The sequence below is a fragment of the Labrus bergylta genome, chromosome 17, assembly GCF_963930695.1.
Source record: "Labrus bergylta chromosome 17, fLabBer1.1, whole genome shotgun sequence".
NCBI classification, from domain to species: Eukaryota; Metazoa; Chordata; class Actinopteri; order Labriformes; family Labridae; genus Labrus; species Labrus bergylta.
In genome coordinates this window covers 10,234,988-10,253,797 of record NC_089211.1, presented here as the reverse complement: position 1 = coordinate 10,253,797, position 18,810 = coordinate 10,234,988, and the positions used below count along the sequence as shown (strand labels likewise).

Sequence of the window (18,810 nt, the reverse complement as noted above, 5' to 3'; positions counted from 1 at the left end):
ACCCATGTTGCAAGGATATAATTATCTCTAATTCTGGCAAATGTCAGTCAATGAATAAACCCGAGTGGTTCTGCTTGGATATTACACATGATATCTTCATTATTTAAATCATCCAGTCAAAGTTATCTCTGTACACTGTAGAGAAACGCTTTTTGTAGCTACGTTTGTGTGCTTCAAATTATGTCAATTATCCAAAGAAGAAGAACATTTGCCAGGTTTTTCTGATGAAATCCGTGATCATACAGCCACTTAGGCAGGACTTTATTTAGCTCATCGAAATTTGTCCATCATCTCTGCACATGCTGCAGATCCAAATCCCCTTCAACACCTTTGTGTCTTTTTACCTGCAAGAACTTTTAAAACTTGCTTCATGGTGCGTAGCTGCTTTAGGACTTTTCATTCATTTGTAAGTCAAGGTTCTATACCAAACCAGTTAACATACCCTTAAATGGAAATATATTTGAGCAGATGTATGATGCCTCAATCGTTGTGTATTTTTTTCACCTGGGAGCTGAGAGCAAGTGGGTGAGAGCTACTTCCATCACATGGCTTAGGTTTTTTTAAGAATACGTCTGAAAACAAATGATACACATGTCAAGACCTAAAGCTCACAGTTTGGACCAGAAATTCTTCAACTAACCATGTCAAATGTATATTCTGTGTCCATTAGGGCTGGGCAATCGAAAATGAATCGAAACCGACATTCAGAACCTCTAATCTTGCCCATGTCGATTATTTCAATTATTTTCAGGGCAGAGTCAGAGAAGACGACACCGATGCTTTGATTTCAGTTCGAAATATTCAATAAAGAACCACAAAATGGTTCATCCGATATGCACTCTTTCATTAGAAGAGATAGCCCAGCTTTAATAGTAGAGACCATGTCAGTGAACTATGAGGGCAAAAAAAACAGAAACCAAATAATCATTCATTAATCGTAATCGAGGTAAAATGTTGATATGTAAAATGTAAAATTGATTTGATATTGAGGTCGTATCACCCAGCCCTGTGGGTGTCCATGTTTCAATTCATTCATTAATCCATGCCAAAGAGCCGACATGCACAATTACCAGAGTGCTGGAACTTGATCAAATAAATGGAATGCAGACTTTGAGTTATCATTTACACTTTGGCGTCTCCTATGTCATGAAAAGCCAACTTAAGTGAAGAAGGCTCGATGGATACAAATACAGATCAAGTACAATTTCTAAGATAGTTGAATACTCATTGTTTCCATGCTGCTGAAGCCTCCAAATGAAGCAGATGGGTGCATTTTGAAAATTTAATGAAAACGGCAACAGAGACCCACTTGCAAGCACAGCTTAATGTCGTCTTCCATTTTCAACACCTGCTGTTTCCACAGTGATCTGATGAATCATTCAGGTGAAACTCTGAAGTTAACAGAGAAACTAGTTGATCCATGACACCGGCGTTCCCCTCTGTCACAGCCCCCGTCTTACTGTAGCGGCGTCTCTGTTTTCAGTCTTTGGCTCAGAAGTGACAAAATTTACCGCATCTCGTTAGGGAAAGTGAATGATGCTTTTAATGGCCAACACTAATTACCTAAACTATCATCCTGTTACATTGTCGTTTCACCCAGGGCCACCCTGGAGTAATTCCACCGTTGTAATTATTGTAGGCAGTGATGCAGTAAATGCGAAGCTCTTACAGACAATTTCATTATTACTGGTGTGGTCAGCTTTTGGTAAAGTAGCCCAAATTTAAGCAAGGCTTTTAAAATGTCTTTGAGGAAAATCCTTTCAAAAGGGTTAATGTAAGATGATGTGCATGTGTGCAGTGTGTGTGTTTGTTGGCAGTCTCGTCTACAGTGACACACTGCATGTCCCTTTTCTCCCTTTCCTATATGTTCTGTGTCTAAGATATAGAGGTTCTGCTCCATTCCTCATCTCTGCCGCAGGCCAGCACAGCTTTCAGCGTCAGTCTGCTGTGATGGAAGTTTATATTGACCCATAAATTAGCTCTACTGCCCGGCCACATCCAACAAATTGCTCTCAGAAATGATGGACCCTTTTTCCTGTTAGCAGCCAGAGATGTGAAACGGGAAGACGGACAAATAATTCCTTTATTTCTTTTTATCTTTTAACACAACTCACACTGCATTTTAATGACGCTTTATTGTCACACATTCTGTTTACCTTATCAGGATGAACATACGTCAGAGCAGAACTAGGCTGAGGTGTGTAGTTTCTAATCTTCGTTCAGCCTCTAGTGTGCTGCCCAGATATGCCTTTTTACACATCCACACAGGTAATCCTGCAGTTTAGTCTATCACATGTATTTAAAACGACAAAAGCAAAATGAATGAACCGTAAAGAATAGAAATTCATCAAAGCTACAGAAAAATCCTGCAGGTAAAACTTGCCTTATTTCATGATGGTTTTTTGCAGTTTAAAAGCCAGGAGAGTTTCAAGTTCATTAACATTTCTTTTTATCAGGTAACAAAGGACGACTTGTCTTGCACTGATTTGCTTCAAGATTAGTTTATCGCAAAGTGGTCACTGGCTCCTAAAGCTAAATTGGAACACTGGTGGTACACAGCATTTATCAGAGTAATGCTGACATGTTTGCACCTGATTTATAGTCCTGTGCCAACATAAGGATATCAAAGAATGCTTTACAAAAATCTCTAATAAAACAAGGAAACTTGCATCTTAATTATTCAACATTTGCAGAACTCTAGGCAACAATATGTCACTTTTCCACCTTTAAATAGTAGTTTCAAAGGTCGGTTTGAGAACACGATATCTTAAAACAGGGAGAATGACATCTCTCCCATCTCCATAGCACGACCCGATTCCCTGTTTACAGCAGTAGGTAACTTTGGCAGTGGGTCGAGAGGAATATATTTGTGGAAAACCACAACTGTAGACATTGTTGTCAAGCTTCTCACAACGTCTTTGCCGGCTACACTACATCTGCTTGTAAACAAATGCACATTGTCTGAGAGGGGTAGATGTAACAGCAAGTAAGTGCAGTTTCACTCGAAGTCCTTTGTTGGGCACTAAAGTTCACCAAACCAAATCCCTACATATTTTTGCTTTAAAGGAGACATATAAAGAAAGATCCACTTTGACAGTGTTTTTGAACATATATTTGGATATTCAAGTGTCTACTGACCCACAAAATGTGAAATAAATCCATCCAGGCCTTTGTTTGTGGTCTGCATAAGTCTTACAACACAGAGCAAAGTGCTTCATTTCAAATGTTCTCTCCTTGTGATGTCACAGTAGGATTCTGGTAAAAAAAAAAAAATAATCCCCTCCCCTGATATCTCCACACATTGACTCCACCCCCAGCCTAGAGCAAAACTTTTGCACAGGTCCGCCATTTTTATTGTGGCTACAGAGGAGTGACTTCTTCCTGGACATCTTATTGGGGGCTCATTGCATTTAAAGAGACACACACACCAAAACGGAGCGTTCTGAGAGAGCTGGTTTATACAGGCTCACAAACCTCCTCTGGTGCTAGATTCATGTTTTGACCCAAGCACAGCACAGATGTTTCATTGAGACGACAGGGGACTGTTTAAAAAGGTAAAAAAGGGGTATGATATGTCCTCTGTAACTACCTTTTTTTATTTTTTTTTATTGTTCACACTACTTACTGCTACTTGTCCAAATTTCCCTTCTGGGGTTCAATAAAGTATGATCTTATCTTATCTTAGCAGTCAACACTTTGTGTAAGAGTGGGGTTATGCTGGAAAATAACAACTTGGACAATGCTAACCTACATTCATAAAATAGCCAAATAATCCCTTTGACCTTTTCGTGCCATCAGCTACAAACTCAGGGTTTTTCCCGGTCTACTCACCATCATAAGATGACCTGAAGCTAGTAACACTGAATAATTTTCAGATATTATACTTAAGATAAGTAATTGAAAGAAACACACAGCAATGATCTTAAAAGCCCGGAGAGAGAGTTAATGTTGGAAACAAAATGTCACCAGAAGGATTTTACTGAAAGCCCGTCTATCCCATCATTAGTGATTGATCTTCCGCTGGCTGGAAAGCCTTGATTAGGACACTTTCATCAAGTTGTTTCAGTCCTTGACAATTCTCTCCCCTCATCTCTCCATTGCCTTTTTTCTTCACTCATCATTTATTGTTGTTTAATGAGCTTGCAAGTACAGCATGTATCCCATCCTACTATCATCAGCCCCAGTGTCGCTCTGTGTCCCTCTGGCATGTCATCTATTCTCTTTGTCCCTTTGCCCCCTGCTGTCTCTCACCCGTCTCAAGCTCCATACCAATCAGCCCCTCCATCTTTTCTCTCTGACTTATGTCATTTATTCTCTCTCTGCTCCTCGCTTCAGATGCCTCACTCTGACTAATCCGTTTCAAATCTCACAGTTACACCATTCCAGTGTAATATTAGTCTAGCAAATATAATTAGAAAAAGCTGCCCTCTCTAACCCTGAGCTTCAACATGACACCTACATTCAGGGCTGTAAGATGAGGTTCGTGTTCAACTTACTAATAAACCTAATCAAATTATCTTTCGACCAACACGGTTTGTTTATCAGCTTTGTTAAATATATAAACTCTGTGTAACTAGTAACTAAACTGACCGTGTTTGTTTATGTGCTAGTCTCTCAAAACGGTTTTATTTGAATCTTTTGTACGTCTCCTGAATTTCTTTTCTCTTAGAAAACCCTTTAAAAAGAAATGGCTTCATACAAATTCTGAATCTCTTTTCAAATAACTCCTACAGAAGAAAATCATGCTTTAGAGGTACCTCAGGCTTGATGACAGAAAAAAGTGCGTGGGTTAACCTTTGAGCAGTGGGGGCAGTTTTTGGTGTTTTGTGATTGAAAGTACTTAAAAGAAACGAAGACCATTTCATAATGTGTGGAAGGTTGTATAAACAAATAGTGGTGCCGTTGGAGATACGACGTCCCAGCTACGGGCTCCGTAACGTGCACAAGGTGTGTTCTTGACACACGCTTGTGTACACTACAGCTGTGTGTAACTCGTGTTGAACATCGTTTGAAAGCTTTGCTTATTGTGATAACCAACAAGGAAAAAAAAAAACCACTTCAAGGTCCAACTAAAACAGCAGCCACATTCTGCACATCTGTCAGAACAACTACAAACAAATATCTAAATTTGTGTACATTGACTCATCATTTGAAGTTTTACTGCACTGTCATAATATTCTAATAAAAACAATCCTGCTGTATCTGTAAGAGTCCTGCGATCCAAATCCAGGGACAATTTAATCCGAACATTATATCCATATATGTCCTCCGATGGCTTCAAAATGATTGCTGCTATCCTTATATTTCACTGTATTTAGGTAATATTTAATAAAATAATCAATTTTCTCAGCTTCCCAGACCTACACATTGCGGCCTCACTCAGAGCTCTACAATGGCACTTCATTTGGCCAATTAGAAGCGCCCATGTACCGTTCCCAGCCTATAATACCCAACTAGAGCCTGAGTTGAAAGAAGCTGTCTGCCCCTTTTCTGATGTCGCTACACCTAGCCAATTGCTTGTGACTGTATATGGTAAATGGACTTGAGCTTGTATAGCGCTTTTCTAATCTTCTGACGACTCGAAGCGTTTTTTTACACCGCATGTCGCACCTTCCCGTTCACACACTGATGGCAGAGGTTGCTGTAGTGAGACCATCAGAAGTAACTAATCCCATTCATACACATTCAGACGATTCGGGTTTGGTGTCTTGCCACAGCTGCTCCTGTGTTGATGACTTGACATTTCTGGGAACGTGAATATGCTGCTTCAATCAATACCTAACATCCTGAAAGCAGGGAGAGGGGTTTTTTAATGCCAAATACGGACAAAGCACTGCATTATCTCAGCTGCAGTTTCCACGTTTTAATGATTTTGGAAGAATTTTGGAAGAATTTAAAAAACATTCTGAAACTACAGATTGTGTTACTTTCAAAAGAGGCCTTATTTGTAGTTGTAGCCAATTTACTCAGAGGGTAGTAAGTCCCCATATTTCTGCATATATTTTAGGGCAATTTTAAAGGATGCTTAAGAGGCTGACTTAATGCTAACATGGTCAAGTTGGTATGCTAAGATTTTTTAATTAGCCCTGAGCAAAGCATTTAGCTGAGCCAGCTGGTTAATGCTGGCCAAAGTGAAACGGAAAGAACCGGGGTTGTTTTGCAGATATAAAAAAAATCCCACTGACATCCATAACAATGCTAATACATTAAACAACTATAAGATATGGCTTATGGCTCAGTGATAGAGTCGTTTGTCTTTCACCTCCAAGGTCTGCTGTTTGAACCCAGCTCTTGGCAGTTAACATGCCTAAATAGGAGGGGGTTATTTTAATGACTTTGCTTTATATATAGATGTTTATATTAACTTACTGGAGGACTTCATCCTCGGACACTAAATAAATAAGAAAATAGTTGAAATTATTGTCTCTGTAATCATGATTATTGCAAAAATAAAAGGAGCGGGAGGACTTCAGAAGGCATAAATAAGAGATGGAGATGGCACAGGAACAGAGGAGAGTCAGCGAGTGAGAAACAGAGTCCATTAGCTGCTATTAATTACCTCTGATTGGTATTCACAGACAAGCAGCTTCCGAGCCTCAGAGAGATCAATTCTCCACTCTGGATCACAGTCAACACATACACGCTCACATATCCATACACTTGTTATTCCTGCCGCCTTCTGTTTTGCACACTAATCTCTGCTTTCTGATGTCATTCAAAACATTTTTTTCTGTATGAGATCTAAGATTTCCTTAAATAGAAATAGAATAAAAACTTGTCATCCTTTGTACCAATATGGACTTAAAAGGTCTAAGAATGACTCGGGTGATTCATGCACTTGCCTGGCTTGTGTCCAGCTATATAAGGCATGTTTTATGTTGTCAGTGAAGGAGTTTGAGTGAAGACGGATGGTCAAAATTGTCACTCAAAGGAAAGAAGTGCAGGCAGTCTCAGGAAATGGTAACTTCCGGGCCCATGTTTCTGATGTTGTGTCTTGTTGTCTTTCATGCTAAAGATACTCATTGAAGCTGAACAAAACACAACAACTGTCTTGTCGGTTGTCATATCATTGCAGGTAAACTCCAATGTGAGCATCAGAACAGTATGAGTACAGCAGGGGGGAATCTCAGGATGTATGTTCTGAATTGCTATTGACTGACAAGTCTTGATATGATCTGAGGGATCACATTAAAAAGAACACCTACAGTGTCATAGTGGGAAAAATAAGTATTTGGTTTACTTTCTATTTCTTTATTTTTGGAGGAGGTCTAGGATCCCCTGGGTGGATTCTACAGTGTTTGGACTGTTGTACTGAAGTGACAGTATTTCTTTTCTGACTTAAACTGTGGTTAAGTCCACATCACAGCTTCAAACAGAAGAAAATGTACTTGGATGACACTGATTAATGAATGATAAATCTAGGTTAGCTTTCAATTATCTTTCCTTTATGAACCATATTACTTCACAAAAGCAGTGACCTTGTGGCACCTTGTAAATCAGTAGATGTATTGTGTTATCTTATTAACTCTGTGGCGACAAAGGTAATAAGCTTTAGAGGCAAATTCATTTAGTTGGCAAATTAATTTCCTGATTGCAAAACAACAGTAGCATAGGTCTCACTTAATCAAACGGAGTGGTCCAAATCCATCCAACACTCTCATTTAAACTGTCCAACTTGAACAGAACATGATTCAGTTTCCCACAAATCTGAATTTTATTGTCAGATTCCTACACTGTTTTATATTTCAGTCAAAATAGTGTTTCTCCATCTTGGTTGAGATATGACAGAATCAGTTCGTCTTTCCCATATGGTACAAGTTTCCTGCTCCATGTCCAGCTGTATCTATGATCTTCCTTTGTCTCCAATCTGTCATAAAAAACAGAGTCTGCAGAACATGGAGCGTGAACGAACAAGGAATAAAAAAAAAATACTTTGAATACATTTTTTTTTTGTCAAGAATCCCCCTCCTGTCATCTTGTCATAGTTAGCTTTTCATCCTCTAGAATGAGTTACCAAAGGCAATAATAGGCTGTCACTGTTGAAAATACTGCAGCTGAAAGGACAAGTGGATATGAGTGGGGGGAAAAGAATCTCCAAAGAATATAACGCCGTTCAGTGGTGCTGCTTTGCAACAAAGACGCTTTTTTTTTCTTATCCTCTGCTTTGTTATCATGTTAGTTTTTCAAATTTTTTTCCTTTTTTTTTTTTTACAACTTTGCTTTTCAAGTTGGATCCCTGTCACATCTAAATCACTGGGAAGATAATTTATGACTGAAACTCAGGCCTGCAATCATCGACTTGCAACTGCCTTCAGTTCCCAGACAGTCACCGACAGGACTACTGACAGCAGTGCCTTGAAAAACGCAATGCCTCTGTGCTCAGACACATTGATGAAGTGCACAGCCTGCTGCAAATTACTGCAGAAGATTGCCCAACCGAAAGCAAGAATATGTGTGCAGTAGAAGCCCTTTGAACTCCGTGACACTCTTTCAGCGTCTCCCGTCGGTGAGTTAGCTCAAAACAACTGCACCTTGACGAGATCTACATGCACGGATGACTCTTAATGACTTTACCCTGGCTTACTGAAACTGAAACAGTGAAGCCATGTCCCGTGACTGGAATATCTACCTGCTGGGAAAATCTGAGAGTCAAAACCTGAAATAAGTACAAGACTCTACTCACTGTTAGAAGACCACAAACCCAGATATTCAACCGTCGGTCAGAGAGAGACAAAACACACAGGCAACGGAAAAATGTTGCCTGTGTGTTCTGGAAAAATGTCCCAACATTAAGACAAGACAACTATTTTGAACATTTACTAAATCTGTGTGAGCTGGGATGGAAAAATGTACTGGTAAGAATTGACAAAGAGAGGTAAGAGTTTGATTCAATGAAAAAAGGCAAAAATATTGGAACAAAATGGAGTATAGGGAAGAGAAACACCTATAGAGAGCAGTTCAGTTGTAACCTTGTTTGTGGGAGTTGTACCATCACAGATGCAGTACCATTCATGGGGATTCATCGGTTTGGACTTTTGACGGAGAACTTCACGCACGAGATGCTCTTAAAGGTCGCGCCAACCTTTAGTGGCTGAACATGACCAAAGTCCAAACTTTTGGGGCGCTGGTGGTGCGCTGGTTAGTGCGCACGGCCCAGGTTCGAATCCAACCTGTGGCTCCTTTCCGTTCCTGCATGTCATTCCCCACTCCCTCTCCCTGATTTGTCTTATCCCTCCAATAAAGGCAAAAAAAAAAAAAAGCCCACAAATAAATCTTGAAAAAAAAAAACTTTCCATGTTTTTACTTGAAAACTACTACATATGTTCCCAACTTCAAAATTATAGAATATTTTTTGTTGGTCCATTACCTATAACTTCAGTACATTTAATTTTAACACAAGTGACAGACGGTGGTTATAGTGCTGAGAAAAGTCAAAATTCAGTACTGCTATAATCAGTTCATTGAACTGTTTAATGGATTAGAAGTGTTCAGAAGAGATCAACAAGTTGAGCTGACTTACATGACTGAATATTCAGTAAACTTGTGATCTTAAATTAAAGGAAACACTACATTCATAACGGCTCTACTGTGAAGAGTTTCTTTTCAATGCAGATGGCCTAAAGACATCCAGTACATGTGTAGAGTTTAAGTACCAGTTCAGGCCTGAGGTTATGAACCCTGACACACAGCAGCCTCATCGCAGCAAAGACAAACCAGCAGACTAACAAACAGCTCCCTGATTATTCTGTATATTTGCTCACTGAAATACTCTCCTCTTGCCCTGTGCTTTTAACACTATCCCTGTCAAGCTTGTCAGAACTGGACCTGGATCAGAAACTATAACCAATCTAACTTTTGCACTGCCAGGTAGCTTCCATCTCTTAGAGACAATTAGAGTTTTTCTTCCTCGTGCTGCTTTTCAAGCTCACAATGCAGAACAGAAGCTGTGGGAAGAGCTTGTCCCTGCTCCTGCTGTTGCTACATAACTACTGAAAAAAAACAACACAGTTTGAGGTGGTGCACTAGTACAGAATATATGTGTCTCCATTAAAGATGTATTAACTGCCATGCTGGATGTGACGGCTCTCTGTCTGGAAACACTTTTTCTATTTTTTTCTTTGAAGAAAGGTTTGTGATGGGCAGCCAGCTTTTGCATAGAAATCTAACCAGCATGCGCTCTCACAGGCGATGGCGGAAAATGATTGGAGATTTAAGAGTCGGAGAGCAGGAAGATGGAGAGTAAGTCAATGAATGAGTGGAGGGGAGGGAGAGAAAGAGCCGCAGTGGAAAACAATAAACAATGGAAAGGGGAGGATATGGATAGATGTTGAGGAAGTGAACAAATACAGAGAGTGAAATAAAAGAAAGGGAGGGTAAAGGAGAACAGATGATTATGCTCACTGGCTCATGTGACAGACAAACAGAGAGAAGAATTGATGTGACTCTGAGTGAATTCAAAGAAACTGGAAGCGAGGGCCAGCTCTGATTGGTGTACGTTAACAGCCTAATCTTGAAGACAAAGAGTGGCTGTAGCTGCTCTGAAAGCTTGGTCCTTCTAATGCAGCGGGGGCTAAAGGCAATCTGGCACCTGTGTGCACCTTTGAGTGTGTGTGTGTGTGTGTGAGAGAAAAAGTGTGATGTCCTGCGGTTGCAAGGCCAAGTGTGTAGCTTCCCCCCCCCCCGTTATCAGTGACAAGCTCATTGATTACCACAATGACTGCTCTTCGATTAGTCCCAGGTGATAAATGAGCCACCCAACCCCATTTCCAAAACGACCTAGCAAGAGAAGTGAAATGAAGTGACTGTTTTTCTTTTTTTTTTTATTGTGTGTGCGTCTGTGTGTGATGCACTCTCAAAGTTCCCTCACCCCATTTGGGCCATTTTCCCGCAGCTGAAATGGACTAGTTTTCCACATGGCTGCTCTCCTCCACCACACTGAGGGGAGGGTAGGCGGCCAGTCTGCCAGAGCAGACTGACAGAATTTAGTTAATGAACTCAACTAAACTAAATGAAAAAACGTACAAACAATCTGTATCCTTGGATGCAGATCTCTTCTGCAAAACTGAAAGGTTTGGATGGATTAAAAAACTCCCCTGAATTTAAGATTGTGCTTACTCTAAAACATGTTGTAAGAATAAAAAAAAAAAAGAGTCTTGCTTTGAAATCAAACACACTGAAGTGTGGTGTGCCTTGCAGGTATTGTAAAACGCTTTACATTTTAACTAGTAAGTCTTTGTTAATCATACAAAGTGACTTAATGAAACTCCACATCCTCAGGAAACAACCAGTTTTGCACATGAGAATTGAAGAGTGTTCTCCATAAGATTACTAAATTCAGTCCGTAGATAGTTACTGACTGAAGTTGCAATATATCTGTTGAATGTTACAATACTGGGCTTTTGATTTTTCTGTCCATGAGTCATTGTGTTGAGTGGGCTGGACCAGCATGTGTGGTTGTCAGACTGCTGAGGATCAGATGCAGAGAAATGAGATGACAGTCTGTTGTGTGTTTGTTTTTTTTTTTGGTTGCTGTCACACTCAGAATAAATGCAGTGCAATTTGATCTTACCCGGATTCATTTATCTGCAGCTGACATGATTTCTTTAACGTCTAGCTCCAATAATGTGGGTGTGGGTACAACATCCTCCTTTTCCTTTTTAAACAGTAAAGGAAATCCATACTGTTGTGGACATTCCACCTAATTTCCTGATACCATCACCAATAATTATCGTTTTTTAAAGTTATCCAGGCAAGTCTCTCATACCTCAAAGGAACCATGTTGCTCTAGCTGTTAGGGAAATAAACCTTTCAAATCATATACTGCCCAGTGCCCATCATGACTGAGGGGCCAGGAACAAGGTACCAAACACATCTTTTTGTCTGACATTTAGTTTGACGGAAGTTGGAGCTGCTGAATGTGTTCGCTTTAGAAAGTATTTTGCAGCACACCAAGTTATGAAATGGACTAAAATGCATCAATGTGAAAGCCCCCTGGGGATGTAATAATGGATTGAGCATAATCTCTCTGAAAGTGGAAATGGCAATAGCATGGGTGTAACTCCAACACTAATTAAGTTCATCTGGAAGATAGGACACAGAGAAGAAAAAGAAACATGATATCCATTGGGCTGTCAAAGACTCAAGCCAAAAATATCACTTTAAATTCGAGATGTGCATGATGAATTTTATTGAGCTGATACGATGATTACCTGCTCCCCTTGCCCGATACCAATAAGATTACAAACAAATATGTTATTACATTTTAAAAAGACGTTTCTTAAAATGTAGTTTATGCACATCTTAGGGTACGAAAGGTTCAATTTGTAGTCAGCAAAGATGGAGGCCTACATAAACATTCTGAACTAGCTGACCCCTCCAATGTCATATCAACACCAAAAAACAGTTTTGTCTTTTAGATTTTTTTTTTTAATACTTGAACCAAGTAAAAAAAAAAGTTAATTTTTGAGACTCTGCAGATAACCAACGAGGAACTAAATATAGTATAAGCATGACTAGCCCCTGTTTTTATTTCTGCTTAAAAATAACCAAATGACTTTACTTTGTAAACCAAATTTTGATGACATTTTTACCTTATGAGTTCTGACCATTTTAGGGAATAAGGGGGAAGTGAGCTGGTGTTTAGATCTAGTAATGCTTTTAAGTTTTATTACCATCAAATGAATGCTTTAGCCTTTGGGCTGTCCCTTGCAAACTTTCTGCAGTTTACAAATGCTTGACGAGTCGGCGCTACTGTACTCGCGCCTCTGACTTGGTGCTAATGCAAGCGACTTGACGACTTTTTTCAAATTATCTGAATATCGGTTGGTCAAAAAAATATTGTAAACATTTGTCATTATAAAGAATAAATAATTATTCAGAAGATTCAAGAAAAAACATTTTGAACGCCTTTGGCTTCAAATAGATTGTAATTTATCTAACAGTGAAACAGTAACAGTTGGTGAGGCCTTCATTCACTAGTGTGTGAAGTATGCTGAGCCAGCAAAGTGAACGAACACCTCCCTATAATAATTTCCATTCACGTCTCATTCCATTATTTGTACCCCTCCTTTGATTGGTCTCGGTACACAGATCCACTTATAACCTCAGCAGTTGCGACCTTGCTGAGGTTATAAGTGGATCTCTCAACTCCTGACTCAAAGCCAGTTGTTGTATAACAGCGGATAAACTGCTTCTACAACAAATGATATTTGATTTGAACACACAGCAACCCACAGACAGACACACACACACGCACGCACACGCACACGCAGACAGCTGGGCACTGAGGCGACTCATGGTCCAGTCAGCATCAGTCAGCATCATCTGTGCCTGTAGAACAATTTGGTACACAGACACACACACACACACACACACACACACACACACACACACACACACACAGTATGCCAGACTCTTGCTTCATTGTCAAGATATATATGTAAATAATATATTTAGAATGAGGACAGTTTGACATTGGCTTATACTCACCTGTGCGCAACCACATACACATGCATGTACTGACAAAGTTCAAGTCTTCAAGCTTACAGTAATTGGAATTCAAACAGTGATATCTGGTGTCTACAGCACTCTGCCTAGGGAGTGACAAAGACACACACACACACACACACACACACACACACACACACACACACACACACACACACACACACACACACACACACACATGTACACTCTCTTACACAAAAACACACAATATATCATCATTCAGGAGGCAGCTAGCCTGTCCCAAGCTTTAACCTGTCCTTGTCTCTTCTGTTTGGAGTCAGCAGAATTGTCCAAACCTTGCACACACACGCATACATCTTCCACCATCTCAAGACATTGCTGCATAACATTTGCCACTATAAATATGTAAATGCAGCCAAACATGTACAGTACACATTGCCAGTATTCAAATGAGCACTTTTTGTTCAATATAACTGAGCATATTAGCCTCATTATTAGCTGATCCAGCCACAATGGGGAGACACCTTTTTTAAATTCAGATAACAGCAGATGCAATGTTGTCGTATGTACTTTAGGGTACAGTCACAGGGAAATGGTAAGTGTTTTTCGAAACTTGTTTATTGCTTTCTTCTCATTGAAGAACAGGACATTTTTATAACGGGTTGCAGAATGTGTGTCTTTGGCGACTCCTGCTGGCAGTTTGAAAACAAACAACTGAATTCCTGTCCTTTAAGTCCGACTAAGGCCGATGTTTTTATCAACTTTGTTCAGCAGTTTTAAACATTGTGCCCATATTAAAAAAAGAACACTGCTTTGTTAGTTTTTTTTTAATAAGACCACTGGAAAGAACACTGGACTCATTCGTGGATTCTGATTTTTTTAAAATATTTTAATGTTGATTTCATATGAGTTGAAGAAAAAACGAATACGCCAAGCTGAATAAAAATATTGACTAGTTATTTCGTTGTGTGCTGCATAAGGTGTATGAGTTACAGAGTGGCTGCTGTTTAACACCTTTAGTCAAATCACCTCTCGCTCTGTGTTCACTGTTTGTGTGTTGATGTGTGCGTGGGTGAGAGACCGAGATAGAGAGGGAATAATTAAAACTGCTGAGTCACAATCGCTTGAGCTCTCAAAGCATGAAAAATAATGGAAGCAAACTATGGCTGAGCAAAACGAATATCTAGTGCCAACAAATCATTTGCACACAGTGCATGACAGCAGACTCACTGAACATAATGATATGGAATATGTTTCTTTGGTTGCAGTGTAAGTTTACACATTTGATTCACAACTGAAAAAAGTGGCAAAAGGAATAGCTTAGCATAAACAGAAACATTTTTAATATATGATTTTTTTGTATTTGTCAAAAAAGCCAATTTTCTAGTAGATTATCATTAATTCCCTGTCCCACTCTGGTTATAATTATTTGTCTTGTGGGAATTTTAATGAGCATGTTTCAATACCTAAATAAATAGCACAAATATAAAATTGGCTTCAATGAAATTGAATTTAAAATGTTTCCACTTCAGGTGTGGAATGAAAAAGCTACTTCTAATCCACACCATCCAATTTAAAGTCATGATCTCTCTCTGTACATTCATCTGTTCTCTTTCTGTATTCATATTTTTCTGCCTCTCTGCCCCTCTCTGTCACCCCCCACCATTTCTTCTTCCTCCGACTGTTCCGCCTTAGCCCCGCTAACACCAATTATAGTGTGTCAAATCCATGCATGTCAGTTTGCAGATCCCTAATCATCCCTTCTCTCTTTCATCTGCAAATCCTTTGTTCCTCCCTCCTCCCCCTTCTCCCTTCTCTATAACCTTTCTTCTCTACTCCTCACCCTACCCCACCCCTTAGCTTGCGCCATGTACACACAGCCCGTCCTCCTCATCCTATTTTCATTTATCTGTATTACATTTACAAACTCGGTCTGCCTTTCATTTCTTTTATTTCCCATTTCAATTTTATACCTCTCTGCCTCTGAGGCCCGTCTCCGAGATGAACATTGTTGCTTGGATGTGCTGGCAAATTTTCCATTTTGGTTTTCTTGTGTGACAGGGTCTTCAAATCACCTCTCAGTATGTTGCTGCTGGGCTGGACGTTGCCAGACAGTTTTATGTGAACTACATAATTTACCTTGATGACATATTGGAGTGCCACTTTTAAATGCAAACTATAATAAGAGCCTGCAGCTACAACCAACATTTTACTGTTTTCAATTCCCCTTCTATTATTCGACCTTTCTTTAAAAACAAGTCTATATTTTACAAAGTAGACCACTTCATGGATAGCACAACAAAAAGACTTCACATAAATGTTTCAGCTACTTTAGTAAAATTATAAGTATTTGCTTGATGCACTTGAACTATCTTCCCTTTAATTAACGTGCTAAACATCAACAGCCTCAAGTCTGGCCAGTTGAAAAAGAGGCAAGAATCATTACATAAAAAGTATTTGTTTCAAAATCTATTATTAGAGTTTCAGTAGCGCCACTAGCCTAATGCTTAGTGTGTGCACCCCAGGTGTGAAGGGTTTGGTCCTCAAAGTGGGCAGCCCTGGTTGGAATCTGACCTGTGGCTCCTTTTGAGCCATTTCCTGTCATTGCCCACTCTCTCTCTCTCTCTCTCTCTCTCTCTCTCTCTCCCTCCACAATTTCTGACTCTATTCAGTGTCCTATCTCTGAATAAAGGCATTAAAAGCTGCCCCCCCCTAAAAAAAAAAAAGAAATGAGAATTTGAGCATTTCCTTACGTCACTTCCATGAAACACAGAGCAAGTCACAGCACCCACAGAAAATGGATTCAGCATGTCATTATCTTAATATCAACACCTGCTTTGATTTTTCTGTTTATCTGCGGATTATGAATCCTATAAAAGGAGTTAATTTGTGATATTGAGAAACAGAGCCCAAACTGCCAAATCAACTCCTTTCAAAGAAAATGTGATTTAGTGAGAAGGGTCTGGTGGAAGATGTTCCAAATATGGAAATCGTAGGGTGCATTGATTTTCGAGCTCAACTACATGTCATGGGATACAAAGTCAGTAGTAATTTCAACCATGTCTCCTTTCATTTTTACTGTGAAACATAGTCCGAAAGAGATAAAACACATGTTTTCAAATCTTTGAAGATACCCTGAAGAGAGTAGATCGTTCAGTTCCCAGGCTGATTTGAGTGATAATACAGACTGATCAGGACACTCATAAAATCTATAATGCAATTTAGTTTGAAATTGACACAAGAAACCTTGTTTTTCATCATCAATAATCCATCTGTTTTTTGAAATAGTGCACCCCTAAAGGCAGACTGTGTGAAGTGGAAAAGCCACAAGTTAAACAGAGAGATTAATCAGACAGAAGGTTACATATAACATGTCTGAGAGCAGCTACTGTCTCCCCCTCCCTTGTCTCTGTTTCCCAGCCAGAAGAGACACATATGGGAAGGTGTGTGTGTTGTGACTGTAGTAGCAGGGGGGCAGGGCTGGGAGAGGGAGAGAGAGCTGGAGAGAGGGTGAGGGATGTAGGGGGAGGGGTTTGTTTATTTCTGTTGTGTTTTTTTGATGGTAACTGCGCCTCCTGAGCCCACTGGAAAATATAGCAGGGAGACAGTGAGAGAGAGAGAGAGAGAGAGAGAGAGAGAGAGGAAGACAGGGATGATGGAGAATGAGCGAAGATGGTTAGCAAAATGAGCGGCGGCCGAGAGACGGGAGACAAACGTGGCAAAGGAGGGAGGAATGGACCGACCCACGGACCGATAGAGGCAGAGCGCGCGTCAGTTTGCCGCTCCTCGGCCAAACAATGAACGTGCTGTGGTCGCTGCCGGCAACGCATCGTCACGGCAACCGGAGCCAGAGGGGTGCGCACTGAGTGAGAAAGCCAGAGAAAGAGAGGAGGAGGAGGGGGGGAAGAGATAGAAAGAGAGATGGTGTCTTCCTCCAGTAGATAGATCCTTCCTCTGTGTGTGTGTGTGTTTGTGTCTTCACATGTCTGTGTGGTTGTTCTCTCTGCTTGATCATGTGTGTGTGCATGTGGTCGCTGTGTGTTAGTGGCCAGCTGTCTGACACCATGATCTTCTGTAATCATCTAGGTGAATACAAGAAGGATGAGCTGCTGGAGGCGGCGAGGTGAGTACCACACTCGGCATGCTCTTTGTTTTCAGTGTATCTGTTTCTCCCGTTTTTTTCCTGCCTTATTGTGCCGTTTTTCCTACTATGTGGCATCTCTAAATGTTTTCCCTCTTGGTTTGTTTTCCCTCTTCCTTGTTCACCTGTTCAGCCTGTTCAGTTTTTCCTCCTCACACCTCTTGTTGCCACGCTTACTTTCATCCCCCCACCCCTCCTCTTCCGTTTGTTTCCTTTCCCCGCACCTTTTCATTCCTCTCTTCCCTTATCTGCTGTCATCAATTTCCACAATTCTTCACATTTCCTCTTCTCCCTTTCCTTTATTTCCCCCCTGCTGTGTGCATTCCATTTCCTCTCCTCTCTAGTCCACTTGTGTTTCCTGTTTCCGGTTGTTGTTTCTTACCCTCTCCTTTCTTTTCATGCTTCCTTTCATCCTCCCTTGGTCCTTATTTCCGGTCTTGTCCTATCTAATATCCTTGTTTTTTTTGTTGTCTTCTTTTATGTTCTACTATGTCTTTCTACTCGCGTTTCCTTTTAAAATATTCCTCCTCTCGTCTCATCTCCTCTTATTGCTGTGTCTTGCTGTCATTTTTTTTTTCTCTCCTTTCATCCATTTCATCAAATATCCCCCAATTTCCCTTCCAACTTCTCATTTTGCCTCTATATTCCCAGTCTTTGTTTATGACTTGTTTATTCGTCCCTCTTTTACCAACGCACACTAAGCAAGGCAAGGCAAGTTTATCTATAAAGCACATTTCAACAACAAGGCTTCACACAAGACATCAGAAGCACCATGACAGAGGAAAAAAAGGAACATTAAAGTAGGCAATTTAAAAATCACAAACACAATCACAGGTTAAATATGAAAATATGTTGAAATGAAATAAAAATCATTAAAATGAAATTCAAACACACACACACACACTCTGATGCTTTGCAATAGACAGGTGTTTCTTCAGATCCTGAGCTCAAAACATGTGGGCCAGGAACGCATGCATTTTCTGAGGCTTGTTTTGGTTGCAGGCAATGCATGTGGGCAATGTTTTTGTGTGTGTGTGTGTGTGTGTGTGTGTGTGTGTGTGTGTGTGTGTGTGTGTGTGTGTGTGTGTGTGTGTGTGTGTGTGTGTGTGTGTGTGTGTGTGTGTGTGTGTGTGTGTGTGTGTGTGTGTGTGTGTGTGTGTGTGTGTGTGTGTGTGTGTGTGTGTGTGTGTGTGTGTGTGTGT

At 40.2% G+C, this 18,810-nt stretch overlaps 1 protein-coding gene across 4 annotated transcripts in view; it reads left to right on the top strand.

Moving 5' to 3' along the window:
* The window catches only part of tnksa (tankyrase, TRF1-interacting ankyrin-related ADP-ribose polymerase a), a 95,690-nt gene that overhangs the window by 13,816 nt on the left and 63,064 nt on the right, over nucleotides 1-18,810 (top strand). For 3 of the 4 annotated variants that reach the window (XM_065965356.1, XM_065965355.1, XM_065965354.1), the window contains one exon: nucleotides 17,554-17,590. In XM_065965356.1, coding sequence (XP_065821428.1) covers nucleotides 17,554-17,590 — 37 coding nt within the window. Of the gene's footprint in view, nucleotides 1-17,005; nucleotides 17,323-17,553; nucleotides 17,591-18,810 lie in introns of those variants that run through there. The other variant, XM_065965357.1, reaches the window with a different exon arrangement.